The 17,580-nt window shown below is 43.9% G+C and overlaps 1 protein-coding gene across 2 annotated transcripts in view; it reads left to right on the top strand.

Annotated features, from left to right (window-relative positions):
- The window catches only part of LOC137156569 (uncharacterized), a 73,864-nt gene that overhangs the window by 21,539 nt on the left and 34,745 nt on the right, over window positions 1-17,580 (top strand). Inside the window, exons 3-5 of one of the 2 annotated variants that reach the window (XM_067553454.1) lie at window positions 2,111-2,216; window positions 3,663-3,788; window positions 14,414-14,529. In XM_067553454.1, coding sequence (XP_067409555.1) covers window positions 3,680-3,788; window positions 14,414-14,529 — 225 coding nt within the window. In that variant the 5' untranslated portion in view covers window positions 2,111-2,216; window positions 3,663-3,679. Of the gene's footprint in view, window positions 1-2,110; window positions 2,217-3,630; window positions 3,789-14,413; window positions 14,530-17,580 lie in introns of those variants that run through there. The other variant, XM_067553455.1, reaches the window with a different exon arrangement.

Raw genomic sequence — 17,580 nt, 5'->3', positions numbered from 1 at the left:
CGATGTTGACCTGAAACTAGTTTTGTTTTGTTTTATTTCCCTCCTACAGGTCCAGCAAACCAAAAAAATCAGTTAATTTGCACAGCTGTAGCCTGAGTCAAAGACATACCAGGTACATTAAAAGAGCAATCAAGAGATTAAGGACCCAATTTTTCTCCCACTGAAGTTGAGCCAGTTGACATGGACTTCAGTGGAGGTAGAATCTATACTCAGCTGGTATAAACTGGCATCGTTCCATTGATTTCCACTGAGCTGTGCTCGTTTACACCAGCTCAGGAGATGGCAGAGAGTGTTTAAGGCTGGGATTTTCAAAGGAGCCTATGGGATTTAAGTACTCAATTTATATTGAAAAATCAATGGAATTTGGGCACCTAACTTCCTTAGGCTCCTTTAAATGCCAGCCTAAATTTTTTCACTAACACGTTGTAAGGACATGCCGCTAGCACACTCTTTATATTATACACATAAACAAATTAAACGAGAGCTTGAGACCCAGAGCTATTTGATTTGCAAGTGCTTATAGCACAACATTCTTGTCTGGTTTATGAATCACAGAATAAGAAAAGGAAGATATCATCTGGTCAAGAGTGTAACTGCATACAGCTCGAAGCGGCTTTGGTTGGTTAATTAACATCCCTGATTAATTTAAATGATTGTGGACTTTGAGGAAGTGTATTATGCATCTATTGCCCAAATCCAATTGAAATCAATTACAAAACTCTGTGTGGCATTAGTGATTGAGATCAGTAGCAGTTATTGTTTTAATAGCTACCCAAGGATTGCTATAGCTGACTCTTAGCAAAAATGGTGAGGGTTGGTAGTGTCGGGCACAAGACAGAATTCCCCTGGACTACTTAATCTGCAGTTTGCTGTTGTGAGAAGGTTCTGGAAGATTTGCCTCTCTTCACTGTTATTTTCATTTACTTTGCAGCAACCTTCTTAACGTTAATGTTGCCTCTCGAGTTGCTTTGCATCTGTTTTCCCCCCACATGTCCCTTCATGAGAGAGGTGGTCTATCTAGGTACTTATATGGCCCTCTGTCACCAATGACTCTGAGTACCTCACTAACGTTAATTAATGCATCTTCACAATAACCCATTCTTATGTTGAGTCCTTGGAAAGCACTTGTTATTCAGAGAGAAAGCAGCACGGAACACAGAGAGATGCAAACTCATGAAAAGGCTTTATTGAACTACACTAAAACCAGCCAGGACGGCTGAGCTATCCCCTAATAGTCTAACTCTATTGCTATGGCAACACACTAAACTCTGTTGCTACGGCAACCTAGGCAATAAGGCAAGACACAAAATACACAACACCATTAGGTCGGAAAATGCGTTTATCCCCATTTTAAAGAAGAGGGACTAAGGCACAGATTATTAAATGACTTGTCCATGGTCACATAGGAAGTGTGTGGCAGAATTAGAATTTCCAGCAAACCGAAAAATGCATCGTTTACAATGTTCTGGGCCCATGCCTTCATCACAAAACCATCCTTCCTCTCCCGTAGATTTCGGTGCCTGGGATGTCTGGAGTTCTGTTTCTGGCTCTAAACCAGCCTCCAACATGATGAGCGCTTTTCTAATTTTGGTCATTTATTTTGGCATCTAAGTGACACCTGAGTTCTTTTGCAAGTTTAGCCACAAATGTATGTGTGGAACATTTTCCCCCGCCCCCTCCACCAAATCTGGCCTCTAGATGATAAGCAATTTGGGGCTGGGACCATCTGCTATTTCTCTGCTCCGTGAAGTACCCAGCACACCTGTTGTGACATAGCAAGTTCAAGAGAGACAAGGAGGGTGAGGTAATATCTTGTATTGGACCAACTTCTGTCGGTGAGAGAGACACGCTTTCAAGGTGACTGAAAGAGCTCTGTGTAAGCAAGTCTCTTTCCCCAGCAGAAGTTGGTCCAACAAAAGGTATTACCTCACCCCCCTTGTCTTTCCAATATCCTGGGACCAGCATAGCTGCCACAACACTGAATAGTACATGCAGTACAGTTCCCATCCAACCTCCCCCACCCATGCTGGTGGCTGTGGGAGGAAGAAGGGAGAGCTCAGGAAGCTTTCACTGACATGTTTTCTCTTTCCCTCCCCCTGCACAATCCTAGCCAGAGTCTTGGCAACGTCAATCCAATGGAGAAGCAGAGAGCTGTTTTTCCTGGATACCACACTCCCCGTCTGTCACACAGACTCAAGAGAGACAGTGAGAGGAAGGTAAGAGCCTTCTTTGCCTTTCCTTCATTTTCTCATTTCACTTGTTCACCAGTTTTGATTTGGGATCCTGTGGCCTTTCTAAGTAATGCTAATTCTTTTCTTCCTGGGTGTTTTTCAGCACTTGCTTAGTCTATTAACATAGAGACATTTTCTAGTGAAATGATTGTATACTGGCTCCATGTCACACCTTCGGGCTAGTGTCCACACACAAATTGCACCCATTTGCTAAATCAGTTTCTTAATTGATTTAGTTAACACAGTGTGCCCCCCTTGTTTAACCTCATAAATCAGTTTCAGTGTGACTGATCTTGATTTAGCTTAATTCAATAACAAATGGAATTAAAGAGCCTGTATCCACACAAGGGGCTTGTAGTGACTTAACTAAATCAGTTTAGAAATTGATTTACTTCAACTGGTGCAATTTCAACATGTAAACCAGCCCTCCGTTGCAAATCCAAACTAAATTGCATCGACTTCAGTGTTAGCTGCTTGTGTTCAGAATTTCTGAAAATCCAGCCATTTATTTAGTCTCCCAAAACCATATTTAGGCCTAACTTTAGGCACCCCGTTTTTTAAAATCTTGGATACACAATTTTTGTTAATTTGAGGACGCATCTTCACTTTTCAGCCCTGGTAGTTGTTAGAGCTACAAAGGTTTAAAAAAAAAAATCCAGTAAATTTTTTTCTGACCAGTTTAAAATGCAATAGGAAAACTGCCCAAGCAACAATAAATAGCCCCATGTATCATCATTACAGAATTAACAACCATAGTTCTGAAAAAGGTCAAACCAAGAAAACGACTTTAATCAGCTCCTGTGGTTAATTTATATTCCAAATGTCATTTCATCAATATCATCTGAATAATATTTGAAATCAGAATAATTTTAATACATTTTACAGGAGAAAAGATGCCTTTGACACTTTGTCTTCCTTTTTTTCCCCCTAGTTATAAATTATTTCATCTGATCTGGATATTAAAAAATTGCATACGTGACATACAGTGTGTGTCTTTAAAAAGTTTCTTTTAATCTTTTTACCATCATGCAAAGCATTAATGATATGAGAAGGCATTCCTTGTGCTTAGAAGGGAAATAGCACTCATTTTATTATTAAAATGATTTATTATTTATACTAAATGAAACCTATAGGCCTTACACAGCTCAGCACCAAGTTGTGCTAAAAAAAGACAAGACATAGCAGGTGATTGAAACAAACAAATGGATTGAGTTGGAGTTTATCAATTTTTCTTTGAAGCTATAAAAAACCAAAACTTGCCATTTGTTTTAGCATTTTCTCACCTCTAACAGCTGATTTCATTTCAAGAATTACTTTTCTAAAACCACTGCTACACAGCATAGATTTCCAGTCTTTAAATAAATACAATTTTTCTTTTCAATATTCATGTCCCAGGATGAAACAGTTTCTTGTCTTCAAATGGTATTTCAGATTGCAAGGTTGGGACTATGGGTGTCTATGCAAGTTATTTCCACAACAATGAAGGGCAAATGCTTATAGACCTGACAGATCCTTCTCAGGCAAACTGGATTACAGCACATGCGGAGGCCTGCAAAAGTAAGATGATTTTTTTTAAGCTTGATTCTGCAAAGTGCTAAATGCCTCCTGTGAAGGGCTGACCTGCCAATGTCTTTTGCTCGCAGTCCAATCTTTGCCCACCCAACATGAGAGATCACACAAAGTAGATCGTACAGATTTTCATGACATGATTTCTCTTCTTTTTTCTTTGATATTTTACTGCTGTGCAAAGCACCAAAGTTCACAATGTTGACATTGTTGCTGTCATCATTAGGCTTCAGTAGTAACATTCTCAGAGATGAAAGAAGGCATTTCACACTTCAGTTATTTCAGGATGTCTGAAGACTCAGGAAAACAGCACTGCATCAGTTTCTACTTGGTTCATGTTTCCAAGGTTATATTTCCTACTACATGAACTAGAGATTTTTTTTTTCAATTAAAGTTTAGATTTTGGAGTACAAGATGGGAACTCCCTTCCAAAAATACCAGCTCGTTGAACCACCATGAGCCACTTCAATTCAACCCCTGAATAATACTTAGCACTTTTACAGTGCATTATGTCTTTTTAAAAAATGTACAGACATTGACTTATGTTTACATCACCCCTGAGTTAGATAAATATTATAGAACCATTTTATAGATGGAGAAACAGAGACACAGAGGAGAACTGACTTGCCAGAGTCCCCCTAGTGAGTCAGTGGCAGAGTCAGATATTTCTGACTTCTGGCCTATTGTTCAGTGACCTTCCTGTAGATATCTTTACTCAAAATGGTACCAAACAAAGATATACAGATTTTGCTTTCAGGGGACAGTAATGGGGAGAAATGAGGAAGATTACTTTCAAAGACATGGGCTTTTATAGATATGTCAGTGGGAAAAGATAAAGGTGAGAAAAAAGCTCTACAGAGTGTGTGCCCGTAGAGGACCCGATTCAGCATGGTACTTAAGCATGTGGCTAGTTTTAAGCACTTTGATTTCAGTAGCGTTACTCACATACTTAAAGTTAGGCATATGCTCAGGTACCTAGCTAATGCTGATTTGGGGCCTAATAAATGAACAGGGAGATGAAACAAACGATGGTTCCAAAATGGCTAAGCCACTTTCCCAACTTTTGAAAAGTCCATTTTTGTTTGATTTGCTGTGTGCTGTTTAGATAGTACATTGCCACGCTCGGATAAAACATGAGAATGATGGTCTCTCTCAATATTCTGTGTCAATGTCATTATTTGAGTCATCACAGAGTTCCAGATTCGTTGCCTCAGCATTTTACAAATGCTGCTCTTACCGTAAAAACACCATGCCTTTTAAGAAAGGTCAATATGTATTTCATTTCAATCAAACTAGCTCATATTAAATTTGTTAGTCTTTAAAGTGCCACAGATCTCTTGTTGTTTTAGCTCTTAAGGGAAAGTCAAGACCTTCATAAAGAACATCCCAGAGTACTTTGTTATACAAATATCCCCATGCATATTTGTGTGGGACACCTTCATTACAGACAGGCTGTGCATTGGATTTCACAGAAAATCCAATAAAACTGGGTACATTTTTAAAAAATTGTATTTACATTTTTTCACGGGCTTTTTAAAAGCCATTTTATGGGGCCAGACTGACCCACAGTCTGCCCTACTAGTATTTATATTATCCAGGGACTACAGAATGGGGATCAGAGCGTATCTTGCTGGGCAAGGCCCAGGAGGCAACTGTAGTGATGTGACTCCCATGATGAACCACGTGGCCTGATTAGAGAGGAGACCCTGTTGCATCCTGGGAGATGTAGTCTGTCCAGAAGCACCCAAACTACAATTCCCCTGAAGCAACATGACATCATAGGAAGATGCAATTTAATGTCAAATGGATACAAAATGAAATATTTCGTTTCAGCTCTCCCAATGGCAAATTGGAAATTTTTAATTTTTGTGGAAACTGCACTTACTGTTGAAAACTCATTTTTGATGGAAAATTATTTACCAGCTCCCACACCTTTGGGATGCCATTTATCTCTTAACAGTGCGGGGTAAGGGGTCATGTCCCAGTGAAATGGTAGCATCTGTAAAACTGAAGCTTTAGTTTGAAAACCAAATATGCCTCTGGAAGACGCCCATCCAGATGTGATCTAAATGCGAATATATGGGATGCTAAGTCTACTGCGGCCAGACAGCTTGAAACAAAAGCTGTGAGAGGCGTGCATGTTGCTCATTCATCTCAATGGGGGTGCTTCTGAAGGACAATTTAAATAACGTTTTGTTTTAGAGGCATGGGGTGAGGGAAGGGGAGTGGGGCAGGAGACCCATGGAATCTACAGAGGCAATTTACTTGCTTCTGAAATGGATGCATAGCCTAGTGGTTTTCAACCTGAATTTAGCTTCCTAGTGCCTCTGTGAGGTAGTGTTGTTGTAGCCGGGTTGGTCCCAGGTCATTAGAGAGACAAGGTGCGTGAGGCAATATCTTTTATTGGACTAACTTCTGTTGGTAAAAGGGACAAACTTTCAAGCTACACAGAGCTCTTCTTCAGGTAAGCTGAAAGCGTGTCCTTTTTAGCAACAGAAATTGGTCTAATACAAGATATTACCTCACCCACCTTGTCCCTGTATTGTTCCCATTTTACAGAAGGGAACTGAGGCACCACAAGATTATGTGATAGGCTCAATTTGCCACAAAAAGTCACACACACCTGAGAAGTGCACCCACTGATGGGCTCCGAAGTGATGTAGGTGCCTTTGAAAACCCCATCCCAGATCCCCAGAGACTCTGTCCAGCGCTTTTAACACAAGGCCAGACCTCCCCTCAAATATTATTAATTTAGTTAACAAAGTCTTTCTTACAGTTTGCTGTGGAAGCCAGAATCTCAGCCTCAGGGTGGAAGAAATCTCTTTTATTTTTCTCCTGTGACTTCTTTGGCCATATTAGGACCAGCAAAGATGGGTTCTAGATCTTGCAGGTTCTAGGCCCGCTCATGGGAAGAAGTGGCCATTGGGAAGGGATGCCCTTAAGAGGAATAAAACAAATGAAAAGATAGGTTGTGTTGGGTGCAGATTATCCGGGGTCCTAAAAGAGACTGCAGTGGTCTCCATGGAGACAGATAATACCATGCCTGTACACTCACTTCAGTATGTGTTTTCAGTAATTAAGGAACTAACATTTTGTTTTGATGTGCATTTGTATTTATTTAGCAATGTTTATCCCTTAATACCCTTAATTTGCTTGAGTTAGCAAAGCAATTTGCTACCCATTACTCAAATGGTGCTTGTCTGTTCCAGCTCCAGATGCACTTCTGCACTAAAGAACATGCTGCTGTGCAAATCCCCAAAATACCAACTGCTGCTGTGAATAGTGTGGGTTTGGAGACGGGCTGACAAATATGCCACTCCACAGTCCTTCTGCAGCTAGTTTCCTGGGGGGAAGGGGGCCTGAAACAGCAAGACAATTGATGTCCTTGGCGAGCAGTGAATTTGTCACTTCCTCAAAGCAATAAAAAAAAAAAAACCTCAGTGAAGAAAATAATTGCCACTGTCCTTTTCAATCATTCAGATGAGAGACTTGCTTCAATTTACATTTGCCTCCTTCTCTTTGTCACTCAGATGCTCCTAGGGGAGTAACTGGCAAGCAGCCAGTTTGGATCTACTGAGGTTTTTTGTCCCACAGGGACCCAGGGTCCATCCCAAGAACTTGAGAAGCTCCCCTGACTGACAGCACAGAGCATGCTCTCATCTAGTCCATGTCAGGCAGCTTCGTGACTGACAGCACGAGAACTGGAAAAATGTCACCTACCTGGGCGGAGCAGTTGTCGTTGTGGAAGGATGTGGGGTGTGTTTGCAGAGGGCAAAAGTCATCGCCCATTGTGGAAGGCAGGATTCTGGGCCGCTGGATGCAGCTCTGACAGCGAGAGGCTGCAGCTCACAGCGCACTCTGGTTTCTGTGTGGCGTGACGCTTGAATACAAATAAATAATGGTTCAGTGCCCGCTCCCATCGCTGTAATGCAAAGAGCGGCACACTAACCAGGCCTACGTAGGAACTGGGATGGTTTGAGGTTGTGTTGACTCCTGTCCGTCTGCAGGTCATAGACCGTCCGCAATGGGGTATCGTGCCCCTTTAAGAGTGGATGGGGCTGGAGGTTCCAGGGGGCTGGAATGAACATGGGCTCAGGAAATGGCCTGGCAGGGGAAGAGAGGGAGCAGCCTCAGGGAATTAGGAGTTGGATGGGAGGTGGAACCACAGCACGTTGTTCCTTTAAGAGCCCAGGATCAGGAGCTCCGTCGTGTAGGCTGGGGCGGGGCTCCCCTCTCTTCCAGCCAATCAGAAGGCGCTCTCTGGAGGAGCGCAATATATAGACAGCTTTCTCCCTCAAGTCAGAACCAGGGAGACACTGACGGGAGGAGGGAGCCGGAGGCAGAGGGCTGAGCTTCAATCAGAACGGCAGGGACTGATGGCTTTGGGTGGAGCGGACTCCCAGAGGAAGAATTCTGCTTGTGTGTGACGGGGCTCCCTGCTCACCGCAGGTGGCGCCCGCTCCTGGTCATTCTGGGGATTAGCCCTGCGCAGCCAACGCCCCTTCCTACGGTGACACTCCACCATGCCCTGTCTCTCTCTCGCACCAGGAACTGCAGCCTCCTCTTTGTGAGTCAGCCCTCTGGCCAGGTCACTCCCCCGTCAGGGGCACCAAAGCCCTTCCACACAACTGGTCTCAGGTAGTCTTCTCCGGCACTACCCTGATGGTGCCACTTCCCCAGTGGCTGGCATGGGAACCTGGGCCCATCCACTGCCCTGGGATCCAGTCCAGGGATCCTGTACCTTGCACCTGTGGTCCACTTTTGCTCAGATCCTGTTGCTCCTTCCTACAGTTGCTGGTTGTCCCGCCTGGGTGCATCAGCTCAAACGCCCTTCTCCCAGGGAGTGGCTGCAGCCTACTTCCCTGCAGCCCCTCTCTGTCGCCAGCTTCCTGGCTGTATAAGCCCAGCCCAGCTCCTCCTTCATCAGCAAATTAGGCCTTAGCATGCCCTGGATTTCCTCCAGGTGCAGCCTATAAATTAACTGGCCTAATTCACCCCTTCAGGCCTTGTGTGAGGTAGACACCCCATCACAATGGGGCAGAAGAATGCAGGCTGAGTGTGAACTACAGGGTAATCATTATGGACTTATTTTGGGGACTCCCTGCGGATTGTTTGAACCATTTTGTTATTACAGACTCTGGGGATTGTCTGAACCTTTTCTGTTGCTAAACTAGAGGTGGGTGGGGGTGCTGTTAGCCACAAGAGAGACTGTATGGAGTGCGTAAGTGGCCAAAAGGAGGGGGCTAATAGGGGCAGGGTGCCTGCAAAGCGACCCCTGGTCAGGAGGTGTTGCTCAATAATCAACCACCGCGGTGCACTCTTTATCTAATGTGGAATTCTGCTGATTTTCTTCCTAGAGCGAAACAAATAGCAAATCAGCCCAAGAGCATTCTTTAAAAGCAACTCAAATGTGATTCCACAGCTTAGCTGAACCTAAAACAAATGAAAACACAAGTTCTTGGTAGCCTCGTAACCACGTAGAAGCCTATTCTCCCTGAATGTGCATCTTCAACTCTTGCTGCGTCTGTGAACGGAGGGAAAAACATGGCACATCCTCCCCCACCTTTCTTTTTTGACTGGGATCACGACACTGTAAATGTTCATAGCTGGTAAGGTAATTGGATGTAATTTCTCCACATCAACAAGGAAATTACTAAAGGAGGGAATGCCTTCTGCTTAAAAAACTTGCAAAGGAAGCTTGCGATCTCAGGTTAATGCAGTTTTCTTGCTTGAAGCTTTTTGGGCAAATTCTTTTGAAATGGCTGAAAGTGAAGTAAATACAGTAATGTCTCAGGGTCTACTCCAGACCCACGTGCATAAAGTTAGGCATGTGCGTAAGTACCTCACTGAATAAAGAGGGCCTCACAACTGGAGTTTTACAGAATCACGCTTCAGCTTAGAGCTTTACTCTTAAATTCACATTCCAGACTGACAAGTTTTTGGAATAACTTGCAGGTACAACACGGTGTTATAAGCATTAAATCCATCACAGTCTTATTCTCCACAATACAGACATACCTAAATACACATTTCAAACCATCAGATAGCAAGGATGGAGCTCAAAAGAGGCAGTGAAGGGAAATCCCGAGGTCTTGTCTATGTTATTGTTTATCTTACACAGCAGTGACATTAGGAAGTTAAAATAATCTCTCTAAGAGGGAAATATTATAAGGATTTTCCATGTAACAAATACATTGTGAGTTTGTATGTGGGTGGGACGGTTGTTTTATTTTTTGCTTTCTTTATCAAGTATTTGCTTCTGACAGTGTGAGAAGTGAAAACATTTTTATCTAAAAAGGATTTAGCGATTGAAAGAAAATTAGGCTTCTCGGCTACCTAATAGCACAACATGAAGTAGATGCATGACATCATTAAAGCTTGTTTGTGTTGTACCTCATATATCAACTAATAGCAAAGATGTGTTGAAGAAGTACAAGCTACTTATGATATTATCCTTTTTCTTTTCCCAACTGGTAATACAAGGATATTCCTTTGTATCCAAACTTGAAACTCATAGAGAAATTCAGGGGTGTTACTCATGTGAAGTTAAATCAAAGAAAAGTCCTAGGTGGAACTTTCAAAACCAAACCTGCTGACTTTCCAACAGCTCTCTCAATAGGAACCCCAAACAAATCAAATCCTAGTTTGTGGGATCTTGAAATCAAATGCTTCAGAGACTACCATTCCTCGGTTTTGAGTGGAATGAGGAAGAACATGATTTATCAGTATTTTTTTTTCAAATGATGCATCATGCCCCTGGTATTAGAATTGGTTTTCTATATTTACTAGAACTGGTTGAAAATGTTTGAAATTTGACCAAATTTTTCACAGACCTTTCCCAAATCTTGACAAAAAAAGGGATTAAAATTGTAACAAAAAATTTTGACCAAGTTTTCAACCGGTGGTATGGGGGTATAGCTGTTTGGAAAATGTGTTTGTCCCTGTGACAATTTTTGATAAACAAATATGTTTTGTGTTCATTAAAATTTTCCTTCAAACATTTTGAGTTTTTGTTTAAAAAAATAAAAAAAACCCAGAACTGAAATTTTTCAGCTTTTGGCCAAAACTTTCTGGTTTATGGTTGGCAAAAACTGGGGTGAGGGTGGGGGAATCAATTTTTTAATTCAATTTTTTCATGAAAACCTGAAACATGTAATAAAAATGGACATTTTCTATGGAAATTTCTGTTTGGATGAGAAAGTCATCTTCCATCAAAAACATTTGGAACAAAAAATTTTAACTAGATGGAGCTAGTGCATAAATGCTAAGTAGCATGACGTCTTCTTAAATTGATCTGCTTTGGAAAATTCTATTTTTCCTGAAGGAAACAAGTGCTTTTTCAAAAGGAATGGAAGGTTTTTCAGTGGAACTTACACAGCACAAAATCTCTGTAAGGATAGGAAGTGTTCAGGGCACAAAGACAGCAGATGGTGTTCTCACACAATCCCTGCTCATGAGAGGAGAGGGGTAGAGAAAGCAGTCTCGGTTCATATGGCTTGATGATGTAAATCAGTGGTTTTATGTCATTGTCTCTGCTTTCTAGTGATGCACTTCTATGGTATCAAATGAAAAGTAGCTGAACCAGTAAGCAGTGAAGGTTATAAAAGGTCTTGTGTACCTCTGACCATAATGAAACGGCACAGCCATGTCAGGAGAAAAGTCACCTCTTCAACAGATTTGTTTAATACAAATATCATGAACAGTTCTTCAACTAGCAAGAAATGTATCTTAATCAAAAAAATCTGCTCGCCCGCAGAATGTGAGCTGTACTTCTAACAAGCAAAGCTGCTAATCAGACAGAATTGTATTTCTATAACTCTTCACTGAAAAGGGCTCAAGTTTGGTTGAGTGGCACTCCTGCCAACCCTACCCTAGAAAACAAGCAAATACCAAGTTATATGATGACTCGTAACTTTGCTCATGCAGCATGCTTCCAGGGACAGAGATAGACTACACAATGTCATGAGGAAGTTACTTCTGCTGCGTGCATACTGCGTGCAATGTGTTCATGTCCCTGTATGGATGGATAACACCCTGGTTAGGGTGTTAGCCTATGATTTGAGTCCCCTGCTTTGCCACTGACTCTCTGTGTGATCTTGGGCAAGTCACTTAGCCTCTGTGTCGCAGTTCCCCACCTGAACCATGGGCTAATAGCACTTCCCTACTTCAGCAGGGATATTGTGAGGATAAATACATTGAAGATTGTGAGGTGCTAAGATACTCTGGTGAGGGGGACTGAACAAGTTCCTAAGATAAGGTACACATATAATGCAAAACACTAACTTCAGCCCCAGCTGCTGCTGCAGGTGAACTGCAAATGAACTGCTAATGAACGTGAGCTTGGAGTACACACCGGCCAGTGTGTAGAGGCCAGCAGTTATTGGCGCGACTGAATTCTTAATTCCCAGTGCATGCACGAAAGACCTGCGCGCGTCAGGAGAAGGTGCTTGTGAAGATCCCACCCTGAAGGGATACCTATAGATCTTGCAGGAAAAATCTGCTTTTAATGTTGTCACAGATAGGGTTGTAACTGGAATTTGTTTCCCTTCTCTGAACTGATGACAAAGATGTCTGTCTCCCTATGCCCATAGGTTCTCCTAGAGCACTACCAGACCAATAAGGTAGCTCTCCAGATTCTAGGATTTTTTTTCAGGTGTCTCTGCTGCAATATTTGTGAAGATTGCAGCTCATGGGACTAAAAATGGGGAAATACTTGACACTTTCATTACTGCTGCTGTGGCTGCTACTATTCTAGTGGTCACCAAAACAAGCAACAAACCAGTGTGCTGCCAACATTTTAACAAAGAGGTCCCATAAATTCCTCCCCTAATCCTGTAACAAGCCCTATTCATCAGAGGTACCTGAGCCTACAAAGAGGAGGGGTGAGCATGGTGAGCAACTCTTCATTTGTTTTCCCATTCAAACCACAGTGCTGTCTCAGACCCATGGCCAAAGAGGAGGTACCATCACTTACTGAAAACCACATCACAGGGACTTTGCTGGACAGATTTACACTTTGTTCTTGGCTATATGTGCTGGCTATTTAGCAAAGTACTCAGCTTGTGCAATAAGAAATGTGTCTGAGCTAAAGAGGTTGCAAGGGGTCCTGGGAGAATACCCAAGATTTGGTGTAAACTAGAGCTCTTGGGAAGTCTAGTTATGAGCTAACGGATGAGTACTCTCTGCCATGGATGATTTGGCAGCATCTGCACGGCAGGTGGACATCATTAACAAGGAAATCACCCCAGACCTTCTTTGATTTAGCAACAACATTTTAACAAGGGGGCTGCCTGGCATCCCCAAAGGCCCCTTCCAGAGGGTCCAGAGCTTTTGCACTATGGGATATTCCAGAAATCAAGGCCAAGATTTTCGAAAGTGACTAGCAATTTGGGGTGCATTCGTTTTTAGGTACCCAACTTGAGGATAAACCGAGGCTGATTTTCACCAAGGGTTGAGCCACCTGCCCTCTGAATGTCAGGCCTTATAACGTGTTTCAAGTCAGGCACCCCAAAGCTGAGGCACCTAAAAATACTCGTTGCTTTTGAAAATCTTGGCTTTGTCTTTTGGGGGACACCTGGTCACCGCAGGAAGGCCTGGGGTCAATTCTGCCCTTCAGAGCCAGTTCAGGCAATACCTTCAACTCACTGGTTTTCCTTCCCAAAAGTTCTGAGATTGTAGAAGGTAAAGCTAGATAGAAGGCAGCCGGGTCCTGCTGAGTGATTGCCATGTGGGTTTTTTGCTTTCCAAGTATATTCAGTTTCACAGAGGAAGATTTTTAAGAGGCCTCCCAGGGTCTAAATTTCTGTCAGCACTTTTGACATACTGTTTTAGATGGGCAGAATTCAGCAATAAAACTGGCAGCACGATTCCTGCGGGTGGAAGAGAAGTCAACATCTGTCTTTCCTAGCTTGCTCTTTTCAACACGGTCCTGCACAGGATTTTTTTATTTTTTTTTTGTACTAGAAAGCTCTCAAGCAAATAATAGGTAAAGCTTCAGTGACTCAGAACTGCCTCTTAAAACTGATGCTTGAACAAGTCATTTTCTTCTTGCAGCTGAGTCGGAAATTTTCTGGCCTCGACATTCTGACCAAATTGTCCATAGTGCTGACAGGTTAGATTTGTTGCTAAAAAACCATTTACCATCCAGGCGGTTGCCATGGAAACTCTAATGTTGTCCTTTGACATTTAAGAGTTTTCTGGTTGTGAGAGTTGCTCTTCTTCACAGCAGAGGTGGCAGGGTGGAGAATCGGATGGATTCTTGTCATCCAAAGCCTTACCTCTAGGAGTCAGTACGTGGAAGAGAGAGCACTGAGCATCGGCTTATCTCTGCTCCCGTCCAAATCAAAGGGGATTTTTAACACTGACTCATCACAACAGTTTCTCTCTTTTTATTACTGTATGCAAAAAAGATTGTGTTCCTCTTTGTGCAACTCCTCATGTCTTCTTCCTCAGCAAGTATTCTCTTCCTTCATTTTCTTACACTCGCTCTCAAAAATCCTCTAATAAAAACATTGAACACAGAAAAATGGTGGCTTTGAGCTCCTAATGTAGCATTTCCCCTTTGGTTGCAGACTGTTCTGAAACCCTGTATGTTCTCCTTCCTTCCTTCTGCCCAGTGACGGTCCCAGAGGTGCAGAGATGCTGGAGCCGATTCCTCATGCTGCAGCCAGATGAGAAGGGAAACATGTCCCGAGCTCGGCTTGCCAGCGTGACAGATGCATTTGGCCGGAAGGTAAAGTAACAACTGAGAACAAACATCAAATCCATTCCTCAGTCTCTGGGAAGCTGCCTCTGGTAGGAGGCTACCCAAACTCTAGCGTGAACTTTGGAAAACTTTGGGACTTCACCCCGTTCCCTTAGCTGGCAAAGGTAGGGAGAGGTCAAGGAAGCAGACCTTATGTGAGTGTCCTCTCCCCTTTCCATTGACCATGGGCTATCGTACCAGCTGCCTTGCGCTATGCCCGTGAGCCAAATGGAGGAGGATTCTATTCCCTATGCAAAGTCTTTGTACTTAGGTTTCCTACAGGGGACCAGGACTGGACTCTTAGGCCCCCGTTGTTCATGGGGATCTGCTATTAGGACCTCTCTGTGTCCTATTGACCTCCACATAGTCTAGAGATCCACATGCTAGGAGCAGGATGGGGACCCTGGGAACCAATTCAGCAAGACACATAAGTATGTGTTTAACTTTAAGCACACATTGAAGTGCTTTGCTGCATCAGGGTCTTAATGAGGAGCAGCCGCAAGAAGCGGATGTTGCTAATATTTGAACTGCGGCTGCTCCAGCAGGATCCCTTTGTGTGTGACCTGCTGAAGAGGACTTGGCCCATCTACTCACAGCCAAGAAAGGAAGAGGCTTTAGGGTGGGATTTTCCAAAGGGCCGAGCACTTTTGTGGCCTGCCTCAGTTCTGACTGACGTCCCTGGGAGTTGTGGCATTGACATCAATGGGGACAGAGTTTGGCCAGGACCAAGCACTTGGCAAAGCTCACCCAGAGTGTTCGGGTTGATTAGAAGACAATGACATGTGACTCAGTGTGCGGTGGTGAGATTGGAAACCACAGAACACCTCAACTCCAATGGGAGGCAGTATGCATAAGAAGAGACTGTGGACATAATATTTTAAAGGGTTGCTATTGAGATCACTTTAGTTTTTCAGTTTGGCCAAGAAGTCACTCCAGGCAAAGGATGAAATCAACATTTTAAAAAACTATTACTTTTACCTCTGTTAAAAAATCATTTTTTTAAATTGACCAGCGGCTGGGTGTTCTCAATAGTAGCTTCTATAGAGAACAACAGGAGTTTCCGGGTACTGAGCATTTCTGGAAATCTGGCCATTTACTGGGGGAGACGGGCGCTGAGCTTTTTTGAAAAATCAAGCCCAGAAATTCAGTTAAATGGATCCAAACAAAGGCAGTTTGCAAAATCTGCTCGTTGTTTAAGAAGATAGCATCTCCTGATGGTGTGCATTTCTCATTAGTGCTGATTCATTTCGTCTAGATATATTACAAGCGAAAAAAAGCTTTAATTGCAACCACCATTTTGGTGGTGGTGGGGGTAATTTTATTTTACATTGTTAAAAGAGAAAGATTTGCCTCTGGAACACTTACTTCTCATTGTTCTGCTGCTAATAAGGAGGCAAGCTTTATATTTCACGACAATAAATTGAAATCCTTATCCCCTGATGTGTCTTTAATAGTGTTTTGGAAACCAATCCAGTTTTTAATTGGAGTCTCAGGAATTCACAATTGCTTCGTTGTCAGCGGAGCCAAGCAGTTGTCTTTTTCTAGAGAGAAAGAGAAGACCCATGATAATGAGTGGCCTAGGGCGGCTGCACAAAGAAGAAAATGGATGGAGTTTCGCAGGAGCCGCTTGTGATGAAGTCGTGATATACTGCTCTGTTTCTGAGGTCATCTCCAAGAGCGGCACTGCGGAGAAATTCATTGAAAGTCTTGGCAATGAGCTCCTTGGAAAGGATCAGAAGAATTTTGATGAGATACATCACGCCGCTGTGGCCTGGGGTGCCTCCGCTGTGCCCTATCCCTGCTTTCCCCTTCTCTCAGGGCTCTTAAGACAAAACTCCAACCAGTCTCACTCAACACTCGCGGCCCTCAGGGGCTGGTTCCTTTATGAACAAAAAGTTCCAAAAGAGCAACAAATCTTCCACCTCAAGCCAGATGCAGCCCCTCGTCTCTTCCTGCGATCTGAGCAGGCAGCTCCCTTCTTCAAGGGTCCGCTTTCCCTGCATCTTCACTCGGCAGATCTGCCCTCTCCGAACTCCCCTGACCCTTTCTGTCCCAGGAGCAGCCCGCCCCCTTAACTGCCTCAGTGGGGGACACCTGCTCTGTCGCAGAGGCGCTGCACCTGTTTCAGTCACGGGGGGGCCAGCCGCCCTGTGACAGGATATTTAATATAACTAAATATCTATATCTGCCATATGTTTCTAAATTGAGGCAGTGTTGCCTCATTCTCCTGAGCTCTGGCCTTGGACTCAGGAGACTTGGGTTCTATTATTGGCTTGCTGGATGACCTTGGGCGAGCCCCACTTTGTGCCTCAGTTTTCCCACCTGTGAAATGGGTGGAATGATACTGATCTCCTTTGTGAAGCCTTTTGTTGGCGCTGCCTCCTCCTTATGCTGGTACAGTGGGATTTTCAAACGGGCTCAGCACTGGCCTAGCTCTTCTCCCAGTGTAGTCACTGGGGGCAGAGCTCACTCAATGGGAGTTTTAACACTGACTTCAGTGGAAGCAGAGTAGCCCAGTGCGGAGCACTTGTGAAATTCCCACCCAAACTGACATTTTACGCCAATAGCAAAGCAAGCAATGGCAGCTAGGAGGCGCTTCTGTTCTTCTAGATCAGTGGTTCCCAACCTCTTTAGCTCAAGGGCCATAGAAATCGTTTTTACAACCCTGAAGGGCCTCCAGTCTCCACCAGCAGGGCCCCCCACCCCCACTGCAGCCAGAGGGAAGGAGTTCAGCGAGGAGGCTGCCTCCCTCCTTGCTGATCTCCCACCCCCCTGGCTGCAGCAGGGAAACCACATGTGTCCTGTAGCCCTGTGCACTCCACCTGGGTACCTGGGCAGGGGCTCCCTTCTGCAGCCAGGGGACAGGAGATCAGTGCTCGCCTCCCTCTGGCTCCTGCAGGGACCCCAGCGTCTAGGGACCCAGGCAGAGCGCTTTGCTGTGCTCCATGCTGCAGTCGGGGAGGGCAGCGCTGATCTCCCATCCCCTTGACTGCAGCAGGGAGCCTGCACCAGTCTTGTAGCCCCGCAGCAACACGCTCC

This window comes from Emydura macquarii, unplaced genomic scaffold (assembly GCF_026122565.2).
Source record: "Emydura macquarii macquarii isolate MOO-44397 ecotype Brisbane River unplaced genomic scaffold, CSIRO-AGI_Emac_v2 contig_1451, whole genome shotgun sequence".
Taxonomy (NCBI): domain Eukaryota; kingdom Metazoa; phylum Chordata; order Testudines; family Chelidae; genus Emydura; species Emydura macquarii.
This window is presented reverse-complemented; position numbering and strand designations above follow the sequence as displayed.